The following is a 23,513-nucleotide window of genomic DNA, read 5'->3' on the forward strand; positions in this document are numbered from 1 at the left end:
TTCTTAGATTATACCCAATGCAGAATGTTTAATGAAGCAGCAGAGTCACAGCTCTTAAGACACAAAACAATATTATAACTCAAAGTCAAATATGTACTCATTGGCCAGATATATTCGTCTGAATATAAGAGCTGCCAATGCCAAAGTCAAGATGACAATCAGGACAGCGGATCCGCCATGATCAGTGTGGTTGTCTCTTGGCTGCTGGCCCTGGATCACATCTGGGGAAGCAGAAGACCGTCTTTGACTCTGCTGCTGGGCTCGGCGTTGTCGAGGGCTCATGGAGGTATTCTTAGCTACAGGTTGAGCAGGTTGTTGAAGGGATGCTGCTGAGGGGTTCTGGGCTCCGTACTAGAAAATTTTAGGGAGTTTTGTTTGAAACTGGCAAAGAAAACTTGTATACATATCTATTGTCCATTCAAGAGTACACAGAATCTCAGAGCACTAAAATACAACTAAAGGCAAAACTACCAAGCTGAATGCTGGGACTAATTACTCACCCTCCTGAATAAGCCAACAACACAACTTATTCTGAATACTCACCAGGTGGAGAAAAAATTTATCAGCAACAAATAAGACAAGGACAGAGTTTAGCCATTTGCTCTATAGGAGGCCTTCTACTCTCTTTCAGGTGTAACTCCAGCAATATCTGTTAAGCATCTGGACACCTCACTTCTTGTAGGAGAGCCAAGGAAGAAAGCAATGTGATTTCTTTTCTGCTAGAAAATTTGCCATCCTAAATGGCAAAAAAAAGTTTAACTCCTAACAGTGTGCCTTTCATGAACCAGGTCTCTTCCAACATGATCTTACTATATCAGCATACTTCCACCAACAGTCATGGAGCATAGAGCGTAATTTCAAACCGTGCATTCTTCACAGCAGTACTGTTGTAAAAATCAGATGCAGGGGCGCCTGGGTGGCTCAGTCGGTTAAGTGCCCGACTTCAGCTCAGGTCACAATCTCGCGGTCCGCGAGTTCGAGCCCCGCGTCAGGCTCTGATGGCTCAGAGCCTGGAGCCTGCTTCCGATTCTGTGTCTCCCTCTCTCTCTGCCCCTCCCCCGTTCATGCTCTCCCTCTGTCTCAAAAATAAACGTTAAAAAAAAAATTAAAAAAAAAAAAATAAAAATCAGATGTAGTTTTCAAACCAGGCTTAGGCTTCCTCATAACTCCTGTCACCTGAACAAGTCTAGAAGAACCCTTTACTGTGTGTTTGAATTGTGTTACTTTACGTATGTAAAGCATACTTAGGCATACTAGTTACCCCCACAAAGCACAAGGTATCAACTGTTTTCTCTCCTTTCAATGACTGCCTAGGCGGTCAAGCATAACCATAATGTGGTACCAAGTGATTCAAAATCTTGAATAACAGTTTATAGATAAGAAAGCTCTATAAAATATGAATTCTATTTATATAGACACCTTAACTCTTTTATTTTTTTAACATTTATTCATTTTTGAGAGTGAAAGAGACAGAGCATGAGCAGGGGAGGGAAAGAGAAAGAGGGAGACACTGAATCTGAAGCAGGCTCCTGGCTCTGAGCTGTCAGCACAGAGCCTGACGCGGGGCTCGAACCCACAAGCTGTGAGATCACGACCTGAGCCAAAGTCGGATGCTCAACCAACTGAGCCACCCAGGCACCCCTAGACACCTTAACTCTTAATAACCCAATGGCCTTTAATTCTTTTACTGAAAACAACTTTATACTGGTTCTATTTGTGCCAACACCCTTTCAAATAAAAAATAAGAATGCATGTTTTATTCAGAATAACTGTAAAAACTGAGTAAATATAAAACATTAAAGTACTTTCTATCAGAGAAAATTTCAATATTGAGTAGGAAAAATAATCAAATAATATAATTCAAATACTTTCTTTAAAAGATAGCTTTGCCCTGGCAATAGCTATAAACATTAGGGAAGAAACTGCTGATCTGAGTTACCTACAGAAGAAATTACCTTTTAAATCTGACATTCATTTCAGCATTAAAAGGTTTAAATCGGGGCGCCTGGGTGGCTCAGTTGGTTAAGCGTCCGACTTCAGCTCAGGTCATGATCTCATGATTCGTGAGTTTGAGCCCCCCGTTGGGCTCTGTGCTAACAGCTCAGAGCCTAGAGTGTGCTTCAGATTCTGTGTCCCTCTATCTCTCTCTCTTTGCCCCAACCCCACTCACACTCTGTCTCTCTCTCTCTCTCAACAATAAATAAACATTAAAAAATTTTTTAAAAAGAGGTTTAAATCATCTGAGTTTCTTAAAACTATCCTTTGGAAGCACTCATACGGAATGACCCATAACACAGAAGTAGAAAAGGAACTACTGACTTTGAGTTAAAAATATAAAAGTTAGTGCTGATACTGAATTAGAGCTGCACAAACTTGGACTTCAAACTCCAGGACTCCCAGCAACAACACACTCATTGAAGAGAAGAGATCCACAAAGTGGCAGCATTTTATGAGGTCTGACATTGTCACAGGCATCCTATTATATCTTAATAAATACTCATTGGATTGAACTGAGTTACAGCAGCCAATACAGCAACATTCCATTTAAACTCTCCCATTCTTCCAACTACTCAGCCAAGAAGTTAAAAGTGTCTGATGCAGCAAAAGTGCTCAAGGCTTGCAGGCAAAGCTCTTAAGAAAAATAAAAAATATGAAGTTGCTATCAATCCAGAAACTAGCACAAGAGATTGGTTCAGTTTAAAGCTTTTCTTTTCTTTAATACCTACTTTCAGAGACAGGGAGTGTGGGCACGCACGCACACACAGGAGCAGGGAAGGGGCAGAGAGAAGGGGAGAGAGAGAATCCCAAGCAGGCTCTGCGCTGACACATGGAGCTCAACCTCACCAACTGTGAAGACTGTGACCTGAGCTGAAATCAAGAGTCAGACACTTAACCGACTGAGCCACCCAGGCGCCCCAAAGCTTTTATTTTATACATGTTATTTTTTCCATTAGTTTGAGGGGAAAATACAATGCCCATAACCCTGACTAGATCAGGGAGCCTTATCATTACTAGGCTGGCTCTACCACTTGGGAGATGCAGAGATGCAAGACCCTAAGCAAGTTATTCAACCTAAGGCTCAGCTCCTTCATCTGTACAGTGAGGATAATATCCAGTTCTGTAGTTACAAGGATTAAAGGCAGTAATGATATAAAGTGCTTAGGATACCCAACAGCTGATTAAATATTAGTTATTATTAACATTGTTACTATTAACATACCCCTTTGGAGACACTATATTTTGATTTTTAAAAAGTCATTACTTAGGACAGCTTTTCAGACCTCTGTTGGTATCATTAACATATTCAGAACAACACCTTAAAACACTGACCTTAGATATTTTAGTACATGCACTTAATGGAAATACTCATATAGACATACTGCTTTAATGTAATGAGATTCCTCTATTTCAGATGCCTTTTGATGTTTATTTATTTTTTTTAGAAAGAGAGACAGACAGTGCAAGCGGGAGATGGGCAAAAAGAGAAAGAGGGAGACACAGAATCCGAAGCAGGCTCCAGGCTCTGAGCTGTCAGCAGAGCCCAATGCAGGGCTTGCACTCACAAACCGTGAGATCATGACCTGAGCTAAAGTCGGATGTTTAACAGACTGAGCCACTCAGGCGCCCCAAGATGCCTTTTAGATAATATATTACTGACTAGTGCTGCAATATAAAATTCTAAAATTTTTCCTATTTAAAACAATCACATTAAGGGAACACAGTAACAACCCCAAGGTTATAGACCCAGAGGAACCTAGACTATTTGGAGTTTAAGAACTAACTGGATAAAATCTTGGCAGGTCACATGGAGTTGGCTTTAGCATTTTCATAATGCTGTGTATGTTTGTTGGTAGGACTTGTAAATCTTTGCTGTTTACCTAAACTTGTCCAAACACGCCTATCACTGAATGCAGACTTAAGTCGGAACAATTTCCATCTCCTTAATTAAGATGAAGTGACCATTTTGGGGAAGATAGAAGTACATGATGTTGTATTTAATTTAATCTAATTAATTTTAAAAACCATCACAGTCACAAGTAAGTCCCCTGTAATACATATGAATTTTCTATAATAATCTGGAATAACCTGCATCTGTGAAGGAAGTTTTGTGTGTACTTTTTAATACAAAATGAAACAGTTTATTTGGAATCTCAATCCCTAGGAAGAGGGAAAAAATCTGACAGACTGGAAGAACATAAAACTACCATCAGTATTCTCCCCAGTCTACACAGCTAAAAAAATCTGCATCAAAAAGCAACAGATGGCCTGATATTATCTGCTGTATTTAGACTTTGGGCAATCTCTCGCCCCCTCAAGGCTAAAAAAACATAGCTTATCTGGGATTTGATGTATAACATTTTAGTGAATTTATATTACACTTGCATATAAAGCAGCCACCCCTAGCCAAAACCAAGTTTCAATTACTTCCACTGTGATCAATTTATATAATCATATTCTGAGATAAATCTGTATGTAAATATAATTAAAAGCTTAACTTGCAACTGTAGACAATTTATTGCTTATCACTGTTTTAACCAGAATTGGTATCAATTAATTACCTATACCTATTAAGAAGAATTCTAAGGGCGCCTGGGTGGCTCAGTTGGTTGAGCGTCTGACTTCAGCTCAGGTCACGATCTCGCGGTCCGCGAGTTCGAGCCCCGTGTCGGGCTCTGGGCTGATGGCTCAGAGCTTGGAGCTTGCTTCCGATTCTGTGTCTCCCTCTCTCTCTGCCCCTCCCCCGTTCATGCTGTGTCTCTCTCTGTCTCAAAAATAAATAAACGTTAAAAAAAATAATAATAATTTAAAAAAATAAAAATAAATAAATAAATAAAAAGAATTCTAAGTTTTATGTACTTTAAAATCAAAATGTATACCTCAAACTAATAACACTGTATGTCAACTAAACCGCAATAATAAAAATTGAAACAAATCAAATCAAATCAAACCAAAATGGAAAATACCACTGTAATAATATTACTGACTGTGCAATGTAATTTACTTAAACTTCTTGACTTCTTTACCTATATTTCTAGTATTTTTTAAGTGCCAATTCTAAGATTCACTTATTCAATCAACAAATATGTACTGACCACCTAACTATATACAAGGCACTAGGCCAGGCACTGGGGATACAGAGCAGTAGAAAGACAGCTCTGATCCTCAAGGAACTCAAAGTCTTGGAAGTAATATAGACAATAAATAATTAATAATAAAATAAATTACAAGTAGAATAAGTATAACTGAGATATGCAACAGAGGGACTTGACATAGATTTAAAAAGAGACTGAAGGCAGATTTAAACACATCACAAATATCAGGAGACTGTCCTTACAGGTGATAAAGGATCACCACCCTCCTCTCTATAATAGGTTGGTTCCATTTTTCAAAAACTATAAAATAAAAAACAATTAAAATTCTAAAGGTGAAGAGTAATCTAAATATTTTCAAATATTTCTTTTTTTAAATTTTTTAAATGTTTTTTAAAACATTAAAGTGCGAGTGGGGGAGTCGCAGAAAGAGAGGGAGACACAGAATTGGAATCAGGGTCCAGGCTCTGAGCTGTCAGCACAGAGCTTGACATGGGGCTCAAATCCATGAACCATGAGATCATGACCTAAAGTCGGACGCTTAACCAACAGACCCACCCAGACGCCCCATCAAATATTTCAAGGTAAAACATTTACTGACTAAAACAAACTCATAATATCTCTCTGCAATTCATAAAAATACATGGAGATCATGTACAAATGATTTCACTCTCCACATATACTTTTTCCTTGTATCTCCATCACCAGTTCTCCAAGTACTTCCTCCAGAGCACCCTCCCCCTGCCTTCCCTTTTCAACCTATTCTCTCTGTCCATCTCACTCTCTGAGAAGGGAGAGAACAATCACTTAGGACTATTCAGTCCCACTTTATAGTAAGTTATTCCTGAGGAAAGGGCAAATCTGTGTTTGCCAGCTTCTATTTCAATTTCCCTGACCCTTTAAAATCCTCTCTAAAACTGAAGGGGGGGAGGGAGAAAAGATGTGGCTAACTCAACCAAATAATCTGTTACCAAAAATACAGCTCATCTTTTATATTTAGAAAGGGAAGTCAACGTTTTCCCCCATAATTCTAATTATTTAGCAACTATCCAGTCACATTTTCTTAATCAATCCCTGGTGACCTATGCCCACCAATATTTAGATAACAGGTCAGAGCACAAGACACATAGCATTCATCTAATCTTTCATTTAACAATTACTTATTGGACACTTACTATATGCAAGGAAGGGAGTGCTGTCTAACAGAACTTTCTGAGATGATAATGTTCAATACCTATGCTGTCCAATCTGGCAGCCACAAGCCCCACGTGTCTATGGGTTACTTGAAATGTGGCCAGTGCGACTGAGGAACCGAATTTTAAATTTAATTCTGAATAATTGAAAATATAAATTTAGATAGCTACATGTGGCTAGTGGCTACAGTACTGGGCAGGGCAGATCTAATGCAAACCTTTGGCTCTAGTCCTTTATTGAGTATCTTAACGTGGCTTAACAAACCTGCCAAAGATACAGTGCCTATTTAGAAAGTGGCCAATGTATGTATAATTTGTTTTATTCAGAGTGTAGTGCTATATACTGTATAGCTATATAGTTATATACTATAACCAGCTTTTCAGAGAAATCAGAGAATTCTGGAGGAATGACAGGACCAAAAATTATTCAGTTCAGCTCCATTTAACAACAAAGAAGGCTTCAAAAGTATGAAAAATTTGCTTAAGACAGTAAGATTCATTAGAGGGAAGGGTGGGCTGGAGTCCACCTATCAGGAGAATCAAAATATTCAGATATTTCATCTAGAGATCTCCTCCTCCTATTGCAAATAATGATATTGATATAGACATACATATATGTAAAAGAAAGAGCCATACCGATGTACTGGCTGTAGCACCCTGGAATGTTGCAGGTATATCATCCTGTAAATCATTTAGTGAAAAAGAGTGGTTTAAGTCCGATTCAGCGATAGTCTTTCCAGATGAATTGACTTCTGCCTATAAAATAAGATAAACCCAAGAGCATATTACAACAAATATACAAAATAACCCACAAGCTACGAATTCTCTCTTGGACTTATTTTTAGGAAGAAACACAGACAATACTGCTCTCAAGGAGCCATTATTTGGTAAGAGACAAAGCTAACAGCCATGGTTCACAATCCACAATTCCAAATTAAGTTTTTGGTAATTGCCAGGCGAAGCCTGACAGATGAGGTTATTAACAGTCTTTGTCCCACATTAGTGTAAATATCCCCAGGTTTGCTCAGGGAATGTTAATAGATTTGATTATGGGGTACTGCCCCAGATGTCACTGCAGGTGCTAAAATATGGTATACGTCTGATATTTTCTAAAATCTGGAATTCGGATATACAAAACACATCTGGCCCTACAATTTTCAGAAAAGCAATTTTAAGTACAATTGGAATCCTCAGAAGAAAGAAAAAAACCAACACGTCCTAAGCACCTCCTCTTCCAGGCAATACAATAAATAGAAGGAAAAATTTCTCCTGAGAACTGGATATGAAAGGACAGACAGGATACAAGAGAGGTGAACAGGGAGGAAGCAGCATGTTGCTTAATGCAGGTTGACATTTTTTAATAGAGCTAATTAAATTCCAGAAGTAATTATATGCAATATATGTGGGAAAAAAGGACATCAGGGAGACATGCCAAAATATTATCAGCAGTTATTTCTTGGGGATGGGATTATGTATGATTGTTATTTCCTTCTAAATTATTATACTTTTGGGGCACCTGGGTGGCTCAGTTAAGCATCCAACTTCAGTTCAGGTCATGATCTCGCAATTTGTGAGTTTGAGCCCTGCGTCAGGCTCTGTGCTGACAGCTCAGAGCCTGGAGCCTCCTTTGGATTCTATGTTTCCCTCTCTCTCTGCCCCTCCCTTGCTCACGCTCTGTCTTTATCTCCCAAAAATAAACATTAAAAAAATAATACATTATATTTTTATAATAATTTATTAAGTATCAGGGACAGTTCTAAATACAATATACTTAAGTATTAACTCACTCAATCCTCATAAGAATCCTACAAGATAAGTAACATTATTATTTACAGATAAAAAGGCACAGTGGCTAAGTAATACATCTGATGTCCTACTATTAATAAATAGCAAAGCTGAGATCTGAACCCCAGCATTATATACCAGAATCCAAGCTTTTTAAAAAAAATTTATTTTATTTGAGAGAGAGAGAGAGAGAGAGAGAGAGAGAGAATCTCAAGCAGGTTTTATGCTCAGCACAGAGCCTGACACAAGACTCAATCCCACAACCCTGGGATCATGACCTGAGCTGAAATCAAGAATTGGCTCAACCAACTGAGCCACACAGGGTGCCCCCAGAATCCAAGCTTTTAACTGGTATGCTGTAATGCTTTTGTGAATGTATGTTATTAGTGTCATAATAAGAAAAAATGATTTATAAAACCTTATTGCAACAGAACTATATTGCTTTACTTTCTATCCAGAACAAAAGGATCACATAATTAGAATTTATTTACAAATTTAGAGTACCTTAAAACTGATTTGTCTAGCCAGTTCCTTGGCTTCCTGGTCAGCTTGGCTTGAATCACTTCCAGATTTTAAAGGCAACAGGATGTCCTTCATGGCACAGCCACATCCCTCACAACAGAAATCTTGTGATCTGGTAGGAAATAATTTTTTTGATGGGTATAAATTACATACTTGAATGGTAATTCAAGACACTCAACTACTGAATGATTAAATTTAAAATAAAAGAACACTGGATAATTCCATATCATATTCATCTACATGTAAATTAGACAATTATGGCAATAATTAAAGTTCTGAGACAAATATACAAGTTAGGTTGGTGTTAAAAAAGAAACTCATGTCACTTATATCTCAATTTTTAAAAATCTAAAATAAAAAAAAAAATCCAGGGCTTAGGTTCCATTTTTTTCTAATATACTATCTAAAGAAAACTAAGCTTTAGATCTATACAACAAAACATACAAAATGTCTAATTACACTGTCCTCAAGGTCACACTTAAAACTATGTTAAGCCTGTGGGAAAAAAGTCCATTATAAAGTTTAAATTATGTTTTAGCAGAAACATATATAAAACAGTAAAGAAACCATTAAAAATAGAATTTACAGGGGCGCCTGGGTGGCTCAGTTGGTTGAGCGTCTGACTTCGGCTCAGGTCATGATCTCGCAGTCCGTGAGTTCAAGCCCCGTGTCAGGCTCTGTGCTGACCGCTCAGAGCCTGGAGCCTGTTTCAGATTCTGTGTCTCCCTCTCTCTCTGACCCTCCCCCATTCATGCTCTGTCTCTCTCTGTCTCAAAAATAAATAAACGTTAAAAAAAAATTTTTTAATAAAAAAAAAAAATAGAATTTACAGATACTTCCAGGGAAAAAATTCACAAATCCGATTCACCTAAATAGCAGTATAGGATTCCACTCATATGTGGAATTTAAAGAAACAAAACAAATGAATACAGGGGAGAAAAAGAGAGGAGCAGATCAAGAAACAGACTCTTAACTACAGAGAACAAACAGATGGTTACCAGAGGGAGGTGGGTGGGGGGATGGGTGCAATAGGTGGTGGGGATTAAGAAGTGTACGTGCTGGGATGAGCACTGGGTGTTTGTATGTAAGTGTTGAATCACTGAATCCTACACCTGAAACTAATATTGCACTGTATGTTAACTAGCTGGAATTTAAATAAAAACTTGGAAAAAATAAAAATAAAAAAATAAATAGCAGTATAACTCGAAAGACAGAGAACTTGTTTAAAATCCAAAGGCTGAAATTTATCACTCACTATATTAAATAGACTCAAGATAAACTTGTTAACTAGACTATTTCCTAAGATTTATTTGTTTTTCTATGTTTTCATTTTCCCCTTTGTAGTCCAGATAAAGCCAAAAGTGCCCTAAAGTTCACAAGAGTACTAAGGATTTGTAGGACTGGAAGTAAATATGTATAATACACAGGAGTATGTATTACATTGCTGAACTTAAAAAAAAAAAATTGTTTTATTGTATTTACAGTTCAACATACTAAAAGCCTTAGGTCTTGAAAGAACATGTTATTGAATTTATTAAATAACTTCACATGAACAAAATATATGTAAAAGTAGTACGACTTCAGTACTTGTTGATGAATGTTTGTTTCACCAGAAGAAGGACTGCTGTCCATATCCTTTTGAGAGTCAGTTGTATCCAAATTATTTGCCTTAAAATGTGTCCACTTTTTTTTTTTTTTTTCAACGTTTTTAATTTATTTTTGGGACAGAGAGAGACAGAGCATGAATGGGGGAGGGGCAGAGAGAGAGGGAGACACAGAATCGGAAACAGGCTCCAGGCTCCGAGCCATCAGCCCAGAGCCTGACGCGGGGCTCGAACTCACGGACCGCAAGATCGTGACCTGGCTGAAGTCGGACGCTTAACCGACTGCGCCACCCAGGCGCCCCAAAATGTGTCCACTTTTAACTGAGAAGTCAGATGAAACTTAAAGGGGAATGTTTATTTTTAATATTAGTTTATCCACAAGGACAATATGCTACTATGGATGAATACAAAATCATGCTTTTAAAAATCCTCTATCACAGACTAAGAAGCTAGAATCTTACACAGAGAAGTCTAGAACAAAAAAACAAAGTTCTTTTTTTTTCCTCCTTATACATGAACTGAAGTATCAAGACAGAAAGCCAACAAAGAAAAAAAAGAAATCTGTATGTTCAAAGTACATATTATAATTTGCAATTAATAGCTAAAGTAAGGTATATCCCCAGAACCGGGCAACAAGGTTTACAAAGAAAAGTTGGGTCACCTGTATCGCTCAGTCATTTAAGCAAGAGATTCTTCATTTCAGCTCAGGTCATGATTTTACAGTTTGTGAGACCAGGCCCCACGTCAGGCTCTGCACTCACAGCACTGAGCCTGCTTGGGATTATCTCTTCCTCTCTCTCTCTGCCCCTCCCCTGCTTGCACACACATGTATGTGCACTCTTTCTCTCAAATAAATAAACATAAAGAAAGAAAGAAAGAAAGAAAGAAAGAAAGAAAGAAAGAAAGAGAAAGAAAGAAAGAAAGAAAGAAAGCAAAGCTGTTGATGAAAACCAAAGAGTCTATCAAATCTTTCAGACATTAAAATTTATTTGACTTAACAAACATCTATAGAGGACATATTCTGGACTGTTCTAGACTATGATATACTAAAATTTAACTAACATAAAATGCCCGAGAGGTAGTAAACAGCAGAGTCCAGGGCAGGAAAATGATCAAGATCAAGAATTACAGAATGTGAGTACTTTTAAATACTCTTCTTTACCTCAGTGCAATTTTGGAATCTTTAACATTTGTTGAGGGATGGGTATACTATTCTAGCACTGGAAATCCTCATGATAGGATTTCTTATAAGGTCCCTTCTGTATGCGCACTGATTAAAAAAATAAACTGGATTAGAAGTTGTTCTTAAAAAAAAATTAATCAGGGGCACCTGGATGGCTGAGACGTTAAGCATCCGACTTCAGCGCAGGTCATGACTTCATGGCTTGCGAGTTTAAGCCCCATGTCGGGCTCTGTGCTGACAGCTCAGAGCCTGTGGCCTGTTTTGGATTCTGTGTCTCCCTCTCTCTCTGCCCTCCCCTGCTTACACTCTGTCTCTCTCTCTCTCTCTCTCAAAAAATAAATAAACATCAAAAAAAAAAAAAATTAGTCTTTGCACTACTCAAAGGAGAGGCTACTTTGAATCTGATGACTAATCTGGGTTATACAGACAGAATGCCTCTGAAAAAAATGAGAAGGCAATACACCAGAAAACTACAACCTGATAAAGAAAACCTCCTTTACTTTATTTTGGATCACTTACTGAGCACTTGCTCTGAGCCAGATACTGTAGATGCAAAGATCAATAAAATGGATTCCCTCCCTACCCTCAAAGAGTTTTTAATCTTATTATGAAAAGCTATATATAAATATTTGAATTGTTTTTTTCCATCTGTAATACTGCCCAAAGGGACACAAATAACCAGAACTGTTTTCTTGGAGAAGATATTTCCCACTGTAGGTTGATATAATCAACTACTCTCGAAAACTGGACAGCATGAAATAATTTTTAGACTCTGGTCATCCCTGAGTAATAAATTGCTACAAATGAATTTCTAAAATAGCAAAACTAAGACTAGATCTTGTAACCAAGGTAACTCACAAAGTAAGAGACAAACCTATCTGCCTACTGCCATTACCCAGAAAAGTATTTCAATCCTAACAAAGACTGAAATGCAAAACTTACTTTTTGGCAAGCGCTCTTCTTTCCTCTGGTGTGTAATCTAGAGAACCTATGGCTCCCTCTCCTTTTGTTGGCATAAACCCGATGATGGCTAATAATGCTGTTCTTACTGAAATAAAGAGTAAACATCAATCTAAGTTGTTTTGTAAAAGGAACTGGGTTTACTCTAGAAAGAGAAAAAAGACACATAGGCTTTCACTGAAGAGGTGCAGGTAGAGTGGCTGTATTAAAATGGGGCACCTGGTTGACTCAGTTGGTAAAGCATCTTCACTCTTGATTTCAGCTCAGGTCACGATCTCATGGCTCCTGAGATCAAGCCCTGCGTCAGGCTCCATGCTGACAGCAGGGAGCCTGCTTGGGATTCTCCCTCTCCCTCTCCCTCTCTCTCTGTCCCTCCCCTGCTCACAATCTCTCTCTCGCGCGCGCTCTCTCTCTCTCAATAAATAAATAAAAATAGAAACTTGAAAAAAAAAATAAATAAAATGATGGCAAAAACCAAGAGAGGGAAAGAATTTTTATTATTTATTCAATATCATCAAATTATTTATCCAAAACAGCTTCAATCTCAAGAGGGTGTTACACTTTATAATTATGAATTTATTAGAGTTACAGAATAGAAGATTTATATTCACTTTAAATTAATACTCACTACTCCACGAAGGCTGCCAAGTTTCAGGATGATGTCCTGAGATGCTCAAACAGATTTTCTTGCCTACTTCAAATCGTCCATTAGCCTTAGGAATAAATAAGGCATTTAAAAAACTATTTATGTGTTTAATATTGTATACTTTATAAGTATAAATATATTTTACAAGTAAACAATTTTTTAAAAAAATTCTTAACATAATCTCCAAGGGGACACAGACTTTTGTCCTCTTATAGATACTCCACAAATATTGGTTGAATTCTGAAAGAACAATAAAAGCTGTTTTTAGAAGTTGTAGCACCTAGGGGCACCTGGGTGGCTCAGTCAGTTGAGCGTCCGACTCTTGATTTCAGCTCAGATCATGATCTTATGGTTTGTGGGATCAAGCCCCGCATTCCACTTTGTGATGAGAACACGGAGCCTGCTTGGTATTCTCTCTCCCTCTCTCTCTGCCCCTCCCTCACTTGCACACACCCACGCATGCTTTCTCTCAAAATAAACAAACTTAAAAAAAAAAAGGGTTGTAGCACTATTTTGAAACTGAGTTGCATAACTGAAATCTACATACATAATTGATGTATAAAGATGTCCTGATGTCCTACTCTGAGCCCAGTACCGCACAAGGCCCTGTGAAGGATCTAAAAGAGAAGATATACAGAGGCTGGAATAAAACCTAAGAACTTGGTGTTACCTAATTAGATATTGGTGCAGAAGGCTCTGACACTGAAGTGATTTCCATAAGGATGATACAATTTCATAAGACAGGAACACAAAAGAGTCAGATCAGAGATAATGATTTCAGTTTTGGACATGGATCTGTTGTCTTGGTAGAAGAGCTATGGATGACGTATAGCAGATAGGCAGAAATAGAGACCTGCTGATGTCAGACAATAAACATTTTTGGTATCTGGCTTAACAGAGGTGACTGATGAAACCATTTTATAGAAAGAAGAGAAAACAGCTGAAGTCTGAACTTGTAGAATATCCATATTTAAGGGAAGGATAAGGAAGAAGAGGCATGAAGTTAGAATACAAGCTCTACATGGCCAGAGAATTTAACTTATTCTCTGCCACACCTACAGGGTACATGACATATGTTTAACAAATACTTGTTGAATGAAGATTGGAGAAGACTTTTCAAAAGAGAGGAAGTGAACCAGAAAGAGTAAATACTGACAATCAGGAGGGCAGGACTGATTCTCAGCCAGTGTGTTAACCATGACATATATTGGGTAACTACTGGAATATTTCTATACTTCCGGTGAAAGCTGCTGCCCCAACTATTCCTCCCTGCCAGTTTCTCCATGCACCAGCCCCACCCCTGGACCACTTGGCTCTCCACATGATCTAGCAACTAAAAAGGGACTCCTAACACAGTAGGGCAACCCCCAGGACTACCCCCAGCATTAACAATTCTCAACATCACCTAATGTGTGTTAAGCAGCAAATTTTATATGCTAGGAACTTTATATTGTGATTATATTTACCATACACAAGCCTTGACAGACGAGAAAAGTGAATTTCAATGAGATTATATAACCTGCCTATGATGTAATGGCAAGAGCAGTGGTCAGAATCCAGGTCTACTGGCTCTGAAACTAATGCTCTTTCCACTACACCAAATATAGGTAAAAGCAGCATTAGTTTGGTATTTATTAATGAATACCTTGTGTTTCACCATTTGCCACTCCATGTGTGTCAGATATTTAACTTAGATGGACTGGGATGAAGACCGAAAAGGGGCAGCGGGATTTTTGAAACTAGTCCCTGAAATTGGTGTAGTAAGCATGTAGAAACCAGACTGCAACAGACTAAACTTGAGTAAGGATGTCTTGAACTTATCCAAGAGAAAATACAACAGTTTAAAGAGGTAGGAGAGACACAGAAAGGTTTTCGTTTTTTTCAATGTTTGTTTATTTTTCGAGGGAGAGAGAAACAGAGTGCAAGTGGGGAAGGGGTAGAGAGAGAGGAAGACAGAATCCGAAGCAGGCTCCAGGCTCCCAGCTGTCAGCACAGAGCCTGACACAGGACTTAAACCTGCATACAGTGAGATCATGACCTGAGCTGAAGTCAGATGCTCAACCAACTGATGCACCCATGTACCCCAACAGACAAAGGTTTCTGTGTTTTGCTTTGCTTTTTTCAAGGTTAGGGAATACTTAGACATACTTGCAAATTAAAGAAACGAGGGAAAGAATGCTTAACAAATAAGAGAGAAATTTACCCTGAAGGAACAACATCCCAGGATAAATAAGAGAATACTGGATCAACAGCTTTCTTCCACATGGAGGTAAAATATGTGACGATAGAAATTCTAAGATCTAAACAGAAATAACAGAGGGGTGCCTGGGTGGCTCAGTCAGTTAAGCATTCAACTCTTGATCTCAGTTCAGGTCATAATCTCATGGTTTGTGGGATCGAGCCCCAAGTAGGGTTCTGCACTGACAGCTCAGAGACTGCTTGGAATACTCTCTCCCTCTCTCTCTGCCCTTCCCTCACTTGCACATGCCCACGCACACTTTCTCTCTCTCAAAATAAGTAAATTTTAAAAAATAGTAATAATATAACTAACATTTATTAAGGACTCTGTGACAGCTCTTACTTTAAGAGCTGTATAGGAAAATGAGGAAAGGAGTGTAACAAAGTTGAAAAGTTGAAGGAAATGATGCGATTAAGAGATATAATATCATTACCCTCTACTGAGTACTTACCAAGTGCCAGACACTGCCTAGCACTTTGCATACATTAATTCATTGAATCCTATCACCTACACTATGGCCACTATGCATTCATTAGCATCAATAATTCCTAGGGATTATTTTTTGGGGAAAATAATTGTACTACCAAGGCGTGGTCCCCAAAGACAAAATTATAATAATGTTCCACTTTATTTCTTAATGAAAATGAGTATGCTAACCACACTCTGTAGTCGCCATGAAGAGTTAAACCACAAGTATTCCAAAAAGCCAAGAATTCTTACCGTTAAAAGAATAATGCTTGGTGGTTTCATGGGATACTCAGGGGGCAGTACTATTCGTCCATGATAAACTCCTCCATCAAAATCAGAATCTGGGGGCCCTCTAACTGTGAAGTGCCATTCAAAAAGGTTATCCTGAACAAAAAAAATAACCAGCAAGAAATTAGTAACATTAAAAGGTCTGATCATCTTTATCAAGGAGTATCAGAAATATTCCTAGATAAGAAAAATCAAATGTTTCACATTATTACTAAAATAGTTTCTAATGCACAAAATGTCTCAAGTATAAAAGTTATAAATAAAAGTTATTAATCTAGTTTCCATGTCCCACAAGAGCTAAAATTTAAACAAATGCATTTTAAAAAGCTGAGCACTGTTATATATTCATAAATTAGATTCCACATTTAATTAAGCTGGAAATTAATCCTTGAATACTAATTAGTGATAATTATTATATAATCAAATAATTACTGTAAAATTACTGTTACTATTTTAACAAACTTTAAAAAATTATCCCTCATGGATGCTTAAGAGCCTATTTATTTATAAGTAGTCAGTAATATTAATAAATATGCTATCAATATCATCTTAGAGTTCCCAAGTACTTTACAGTTTACAGTGTGCAAAATTACATTTTATTCTCACTAATGTCATGGAAACCAGACTGAGCACATTTAAATACAGATGGGAAGACTAAAAAGAGATAGAGATGTGTGTGCAAAAAGCCTAGACTAACTGCAGAGGCCCCTCAAGGAGCCAGATCTTTCAAAGTATAAAGAGTTTGGGGTTCTTTCCATTCCCCCTCCCTCCCTCATACTCAAAACATAAAACCAATTTAGCATCTGAGACCATTTTACAGAAACCGGAAATTTGCTTCTAAAATGTCAGATTCTGAATGGCTAATGAAATAAATACTTAGAAAATATAGGGAGTAAAATATGTCAATAAACCACATCAAACACATCTGTAATGACTCAAAGCAATGAAAAAACAATTTTAAGTAATTAGTTTAAAATATTAAAGTATTGGGGCGCCTGGGTGGCTCAGCTGGTTAAGCATCTGACTTTGGCTTAGGTCACAATTTTCACAGTTCATGAGTTCAAGCCCCACATCAGGCTCTCTACTGTCAGTACAGAGCCAGCTTCCTATCTTCTGTCTCCCTTTCTCTCTGCCCTCCCCCACCTCACACATTCTCTCTCTCTCTCTCAAACATAAACATTTAAAAAAATAATAAAATGTTTTTAAAAATAAATAAATAAAAATAAGATATTAAAGCATTAAAATCCACATGTAAGAGGGGTGCCTGGGTGGCTCAGTCGGTTAAGTGTCCGACTTCGGCTCAGGTCATGATCTCATGGTCCATGAGTTCAAGCCCCATGTTGGGCTCTGTGCTGACAGCTCAGAGCCTGGAGCCTGCTTTGGATTCTGTGCCCGTCCCCCTCTCTGCCCCTCCCCCTACTCGTGCTCTGTCTCTCAAAAATAATTAAATGTTAAAAAAAAATTTTTTTTTAATCCACATGCTAAGACATGGGAGATAGAAACTTACCTCTAATGGCTGTGCATGGTAATGATCTGTTGGATCTTTCAATTCTGCTGCTTCTTTCATTAAACGTTTAACAGCTAAAATAAAATTCATAAGATAGAGACATTTAAAATACACTTTTCCAAGAGATTAGCACAAATTCACAAACCTAATGAAAGAGTTCCTATTTCAATAAAAACTGTACAGAGGACTAGTTCAACTGAGTATATGGTTAAAGTTTAATTATGGGATAATGGTAATAATCAGAGAGGGGAAGGACATGGCATTAGAAGAGTTATATATTAAATTAAATACTTAGGGCAGTCTCATAAAGACACTATTTTTATTTAATAAGCACTTTCATAAACACTAACTCATGTAATCCTCAAAACAATGATAGACTTGGTGGCTCAGTCAGTTAAGCATCTGACTCTTGATTTTGGCTCAGGTCATGATGTCATAGTTGATGGGATAGAGCCCCACACGGGGCTCCTTGCTGACAGCGTGGAATCTACTTGGGATCCTCTCTCTCTCTCCTTCTCTCTGCCTCTCCCCCTGCTTGTGTGCACCACCTCTCTCTCTCTCAAAATGAATAAACTTTTTACAAAATTCCCATTTTCCAGACTAAGAAACTGAAACATGGAGAGATTACATAACTTGTCCAAGTCCAGACAGCTGGTCAATGACAGCTGGAATTCTAACACGGGCATTCCAACTCTATTTTGTTAAAATATCTGTATTAACAAAAATGTGCCCTCCGGAATTCATGCTTATGAACGGTAGACCCTGTATCTTCCTATACAGGGAGGATATCCTCTACCTCTTGGGAATTTTCACCCACTATTTTGCATTAATTTAAATGGGACTGTCCCCAGGGGTCACTAAATCTCCACAGCTCTAATTGAATTTTTTTTTTTTTAAGGTATGCTCCAATGTTCCACGCCCAATGCCAGACCCTGACGGAGATCAACAGTCACATGCTCTACCAACTGAGCCAGCCAGGTACCCCTTGAATTCCTTTCTGAGAAGACTCTTCAGCTTAATTAAAACCTCCAATCAACTCACCCCATAAATTTCTGTAACCACCTATATCTATATTCACGTCCTTCTTTATCCATACCTTTGGCTCTTAGGAATTCCTCATTTATACTCCCCTAATAAAATATAATTCTAGCTGACCCAACCCAACCATCTTCTTATTTGGTATCTATACCCAAACAGCTGAGCATTACTGAAGGAGAGGGTAAAAAAAGTCACAGAGGCAGGCACACTGATGTCATTACAGAGTTATTATCGACAACTTCCACCAGGACACAATGCCACCCAACGTTCCAGAATCTCTCTGGTAAGCCAGGCAGCCCACTCCAGCCAGCACCCCAAGACTATTTCACACCTGTTTACTCCTCATCTCACTCCTCTTTCACCTCTTACAGTTAATGGCACAGCCTTTTACTTCCATGATAAATGACTGTCAGCAGCCTATCACAACCTACAAATCCTATCTGTACCTGTACCCTCCTTCCTTCCCTACTGGTCCTCAAAGGTCAATCCTTTGATCCCAGCCCCTCAAACCTCAAGCTGTAGGTGCTAAAAAATGTCAAGATACTGGCATAGGACTGTAAAGCCAGGAAAAAACCAGGTAGCCCATGACTCCCCAAAATTCTGCTTGAAAACCAACTGATATAGTTCAATGTGCTATAAGAGAAGTATGTACCAGGTGGGCACCTAACCTGACAGCAGACAGAAGAGAAAAGGAGTCAGGCAGGCACTGACATCTGAAAGAAAAACAGTGGGAATTATGCATGGGTATGAATAGGCAGAGGAAACAATAAAAGTAAAATGCATGGAGGTACAGGTATGGAATGAAAGAGGTTAACTGAGCACAACTCCCACACACATACAACCAAACAGTTCAGTATGTATCAGGACTTCTGCATAAAATTTCCTTTTAATCAAGGGTTCCTAAGTGGGGGAAAGCGTTCATAACTCACTATCCTACTCCATCATTATTCGTTCTTTTCTATCTCCTACATCAAACTAGGTCCTTGTAGGCACAGACTTTGTTCACTTGATCAAAGTATTTGAACATCAAATAGATACTGAGTTCATATTAGATGTTACAGCTGCAAACAACATATAGTTGTGGTTATCAAGGAGCTTGTAGTCTTGGGGCAGGTGGTGGAGGTAGGGGGCAGGGAGTCAAAGAATTGAACAAAGTCTAGTGTCTAGAACATGGGGGGAAATGTATCTCAATGTTCACATACATGTTTCTAATCTAGTATTTGTCATGGTCCTCAGCTTGCAATGCTGTTCCCACTCCCACTCCCCATCTAGACAGGCTTTAAGGAACTTCCTTAGGAATGTCTTCCAGACAACTTCCCTTGTGCACCCCGAAGAATGACTAGAGATGCCCATCTGATAGATAAAAATCTCTGAGGAGTCCTGGGAGGGGAATAGAGACCAGAAATACTCTCCAAGTTAGTTATTCTAATGGTCAGTCCCATCTGGAAGCCACTACCGTAGAAACTAGGTTGAGACTCCTTGCTCTAAGCCCTAACACCCTGTATTTTATCTTTTATAAAATTTATAAAATCTCACTTGTAATTACTTAACACCTGTCTGCTGTGAAACAATTTACTTCACTGCAGGCTCCTCAGGGCTTAGCACATAGTAAACACCCAAATATTAGTTTAATTGAATTTTACTATCATGCTCCCAAAAAATCTTTCTAAGCATCTGGTTAAAAGCAATGGTTTTCAAACTTATTTGACAATAAAATCCTTTGTTCAAAAAAAAGCTTAATGAGAACCTCAATATGTACAACAGGTAACAGAGCTGTTTTGGTTGGGGATGGAGGGGCCTTCAGGCTGTTTACGCCCTTCAACCTAGTCAGTCTATCGAAGGGGCCCATGGAACAAGGATTGAAAAACCTTGGTTTAAAGCCACAGGAAAATATCATTCTTTCAAATTAATATTAGATATAAATAAAATCATGGAAGCTGCTATGAAGTTAATTCATTTGGCTGCTGTCGGCAATCAAAGATGCCATGGAGATTGTTTTTTTCTTCATTTCTCATCAGCTGGCTGAATGATTAAGCTGAAGAAATCTATTTTATGTTATTGCAAACTCTTTCCACATTTTCTCCGCCTCTCCCCCACTCAGCTCAATTCAACAGGAAAGAAAAAAAAATAAACACCCAGTAGTACTTGGATATTACAAGAGATGTTAAGAAAGGATCAGAATTGAATTAAGAACAACTGATAACAATTGAATAAAGGAACAATCATGTGTTCCACAACTAAACATACTGATTTTCATAGTTCACAGACCACACAGGCATGTACCATGTGAGTGCTAAAGCCATGCAGCCAAATAGAAGGTAATATTAGTCTAGTGTTCTCATAATCTTTTTTTCCCTGAAATGACATTACATATATTATAAATGCCTTAGTGCAAAAGACTGTGGACTCTGAATTAGAGCTGCATTAAACCTCTGGCTCCTATATTCTGTAGCTCTAAATCCTTAAATAAATCACTTAATCTTATTCTGCCTCAATGTTCATATCTGTCAAATGGGAGTCAATAATATCTTCACGTAATTCTCTTTTCCTTCCTCTCCCCCACCTCTTCCCCAGGTCACAAGTTATTGTCAGAAATAGACTGGGATATAAGACCCTCTCAAAATTCTCCCTGGTTCAAAACCAGACAATGAGGGGACACCTGGGTGGCTAGTTAGGTTAAGCGTCTGACTTCGGCTCAGGTCATGATCTCGCAGTTCATGAGTTTGAGCTCTGCATGGCCTCTGTGCTGACACCTCAGAGCGTGGAGCCTGCTTTGGATTGTGTCTCCCTCTCTCTCTGCCCCTCCCCTGCTTGAGCTCTGTCTCTCTCTCTCTCTCAAAAATAAATATTGAAAAAAATTTTTTAAAAACAACAGACAATGAGCATATATAGTCGGCCTCATGGCATGGCTCCCTGGTTCCCAAGGAGAACTATCACTACGGGATAGTCAAGTTTCAAACTACTGCCTGGCAACTAGGTCTAGAACATGGTCTGCCACTCCTGATACTCCATCTCTTGTTATCACATACAGAGAAAACTTTTTCCGATCATCTCCTCTCTTACCTCTTTGCAAGATTATTCAAGGAATTCTACTATGGTGACACACAATATGCCAGGGAAGGAAAGGAGACGGGGAATACCTGCATGCCTGCTCTTGTTCTTTTCTACGGAGACCACAGGATCACTCTGGATCCAAACTCTAGCCTCTATGGGCCTAGGCATTAGCAATAGCAACCTTCAAATACCCAGGCTCTACCTCTCTAGGCTTACATTGGGCTTTGAAGACAAAGCCCAGCTAAAGGGATGTTTTCCAGGTCACTGTCTCTCAAGCATCTATTTCTCTTAGAAAGAAAATATCTTGGGCTCCTGGGTAGCTCAGCTGGTTAAGCATCAGACTTTGGTTCAGGCCATGATCTCACGTTTGTGGGTTCAAGCCCTGTGTGTCACGCTCTGTGCTGACAGCTCAGAGCCTGGAGCCTGCTTTGGGTTCTGTGTCTCCCTTTCTGTCTGTCCCTCCCAGGCTCGCACTCTCGCTCTCTCAAAAATAAATAAACATTAAAAAAAGTTCTTTTAAAAAGAAAGAAAGCAAATATTTTAATATAATCAATCTCCAAAGCATGGGTAAAATGCAGAAGGAGGGTATATTGGGGATATGAACCCAATGTCTGCTCCCCAAGTGCCTCTTCCTACTCCCATAATGAAGGCACTTAAGCAAATGTTTAAAGACTAGTGTTTCTGTCCAGAAAGACCCTACAAAGGTATCCATTCAACAAACATTTAAAAAAATGTCCAAGTGATGGAGACCGAATAACCAAGACCTGCTTCTTGCCTTCAAAAAACTCACAGTGAGAAAGATATTAAAACAATTGAAATACAAACACTGACCAAGTATGTACAAACATAGGGACTACCTTATAGTCTACCTAATTGCTTAAGATAGCTGGACAAGGCCGAACCTTAAAGAAGCTTGAAGAATAGGAATTTCCAATGGATTAAAGGGAAGCCATGCCAAGCAGAGCTTTCAACAGGGACCAAGGCATACAGGTGAGAAGAGCTACTCCATCTGGATAGTCACTTGGGCGAAATGGATACATGGCAAAAATGCAAAAGAGGGAAAAAAAATAAAAAAGCAACGGAGCACAGTTGTAGTAGTCTCGACTAGGTTGGTGAGAAAGACAAGGATCAAATCGTGAGCAGCCATGTAGACCAAACTGAACACTATACTTTTAATGTTATCCATAGCTATTAGGAAGACATTGAAATTTTTTCAATTTAAGGACTGATCTAATCAGTTTTGTTTTTTGTTTTACTGGAGCTGGTGACAAAAGTGACTGAATAGATAAATATGTGTGTGTGTATACTGGCACCCATGCAAGTATGCCTGTGTGTGTGTGTGTGTGTGTGTGTGTGTGTGTGTGTGTGTCGGTGTGGGTGTGGGTGTGTGGTGTTCGTTCCAGGGTAGGGGGTAGACTAAGGAGTAGACCAAGAGATCAAAGATAATTCCCATGGGTGCCTAGTTGCTGTCAATCCTGGAATAAGGGATGAGGGGACTCTGGAGGAGGAGAGTAAACTGATGAGTTTGGTTTTTTATTACCTCATAGAGATTTTTTCAGTGTGGGGGAAATCTGGGTGAAGATGTTGAATCACCAGTAATTCCAGGTATACTACAGCCTAGGAAAAGGGCTGAATTGGACATTAAAGCTTGAGAATAATTAGCATGAAGGTCCAGCCAACACTAAGGGTATATGGCTAGAACAGCTCCCAGGTTTCTGGTGCAGACAGTGGGTGCCTTTGCTCCAGTCTCTCACCAATCACCTCCTGAACACGGCCATAGACCCCTTCTGAAGAAAGCTACCACAAGAGTTCTCTACACATAGGTCACCCTACTTTGTATTCTGAAATCCTACTACCTTGGCCAGAGCAGACCCAAAAAGGGATCAGGGAGCTTGATCCAGAACAACCACTGATGAGCTAAGTCAGAGGCTTAATG

The 23,513-nt window shown here is 38.7% G+C and overlaps 1 protein-coding gene across 2 annotated transcripts in view; it reads right to left on the reverse strand.

Annotated features, from left to right (window-relative positions):
* The window catches only part of UBE2J1 (ubiquitin conjugating enzyme E2 J1), a 26,966-nt gene continuing 3,453 nt past the window's right edge, over positions 1–23,513 (reverse strand). Inside the window, exons 1-8 of one of the 2 annotated variants that reach the window (XM_060616161.2) lie at positions 18,582–18,665; positions 17,486–17,559; positions 15,943–16,074; positions 12,966–13,050; positions 12,320–12,425; positions 8,573–8,702; positions 6,920–7,039; positions 1–351 (exon numbers count right to left, since the gene is read on the reverse strand). In XM_060616161.2, coding sequence (XP_060472144.1) covers positions 73–351; positions 6,920–7,039; positions 8,573–8,702; positions 12,320–12,425; positions 12,966–13,050; positions 15,943–16,074; positions 17,486–17,545 — 912 coding nt within the window. In that variant the 5' untranslated portion in view covers positions 17,546–17,559; positions 18,582–18,665 and the 3' untranslated portion in view covers positions 1–72. Of the gene's footprint in view, positions 352–6,919; positions 7,040–8,572; positions 8,703–12,319; positions 12,426–12,965; positions 13,051–15,942; positions 16,075–17,485; positions 17,560–18,581; positions 18,666–23,513 lie in introns of those variants that run through there. The other variant, XM_060616160.2, reaches the window with a different exon arrangement.

The sequence above is a fragment of the Panthera onca genome, chromosome B2, assembly GCF_046562875.1.
Source record: "Panthera onca isolate mPanOnc1 chromosome B2, mPanOnc1 haplotype 2, whole genome shotgun sequence".
Classification (NCBI taxonomy): domain Eukaryota; kingdom Metazoa; phylum Chordata; class Mammalia; order Carnivora; family Felidae; genus Panthera; species Panthera onca.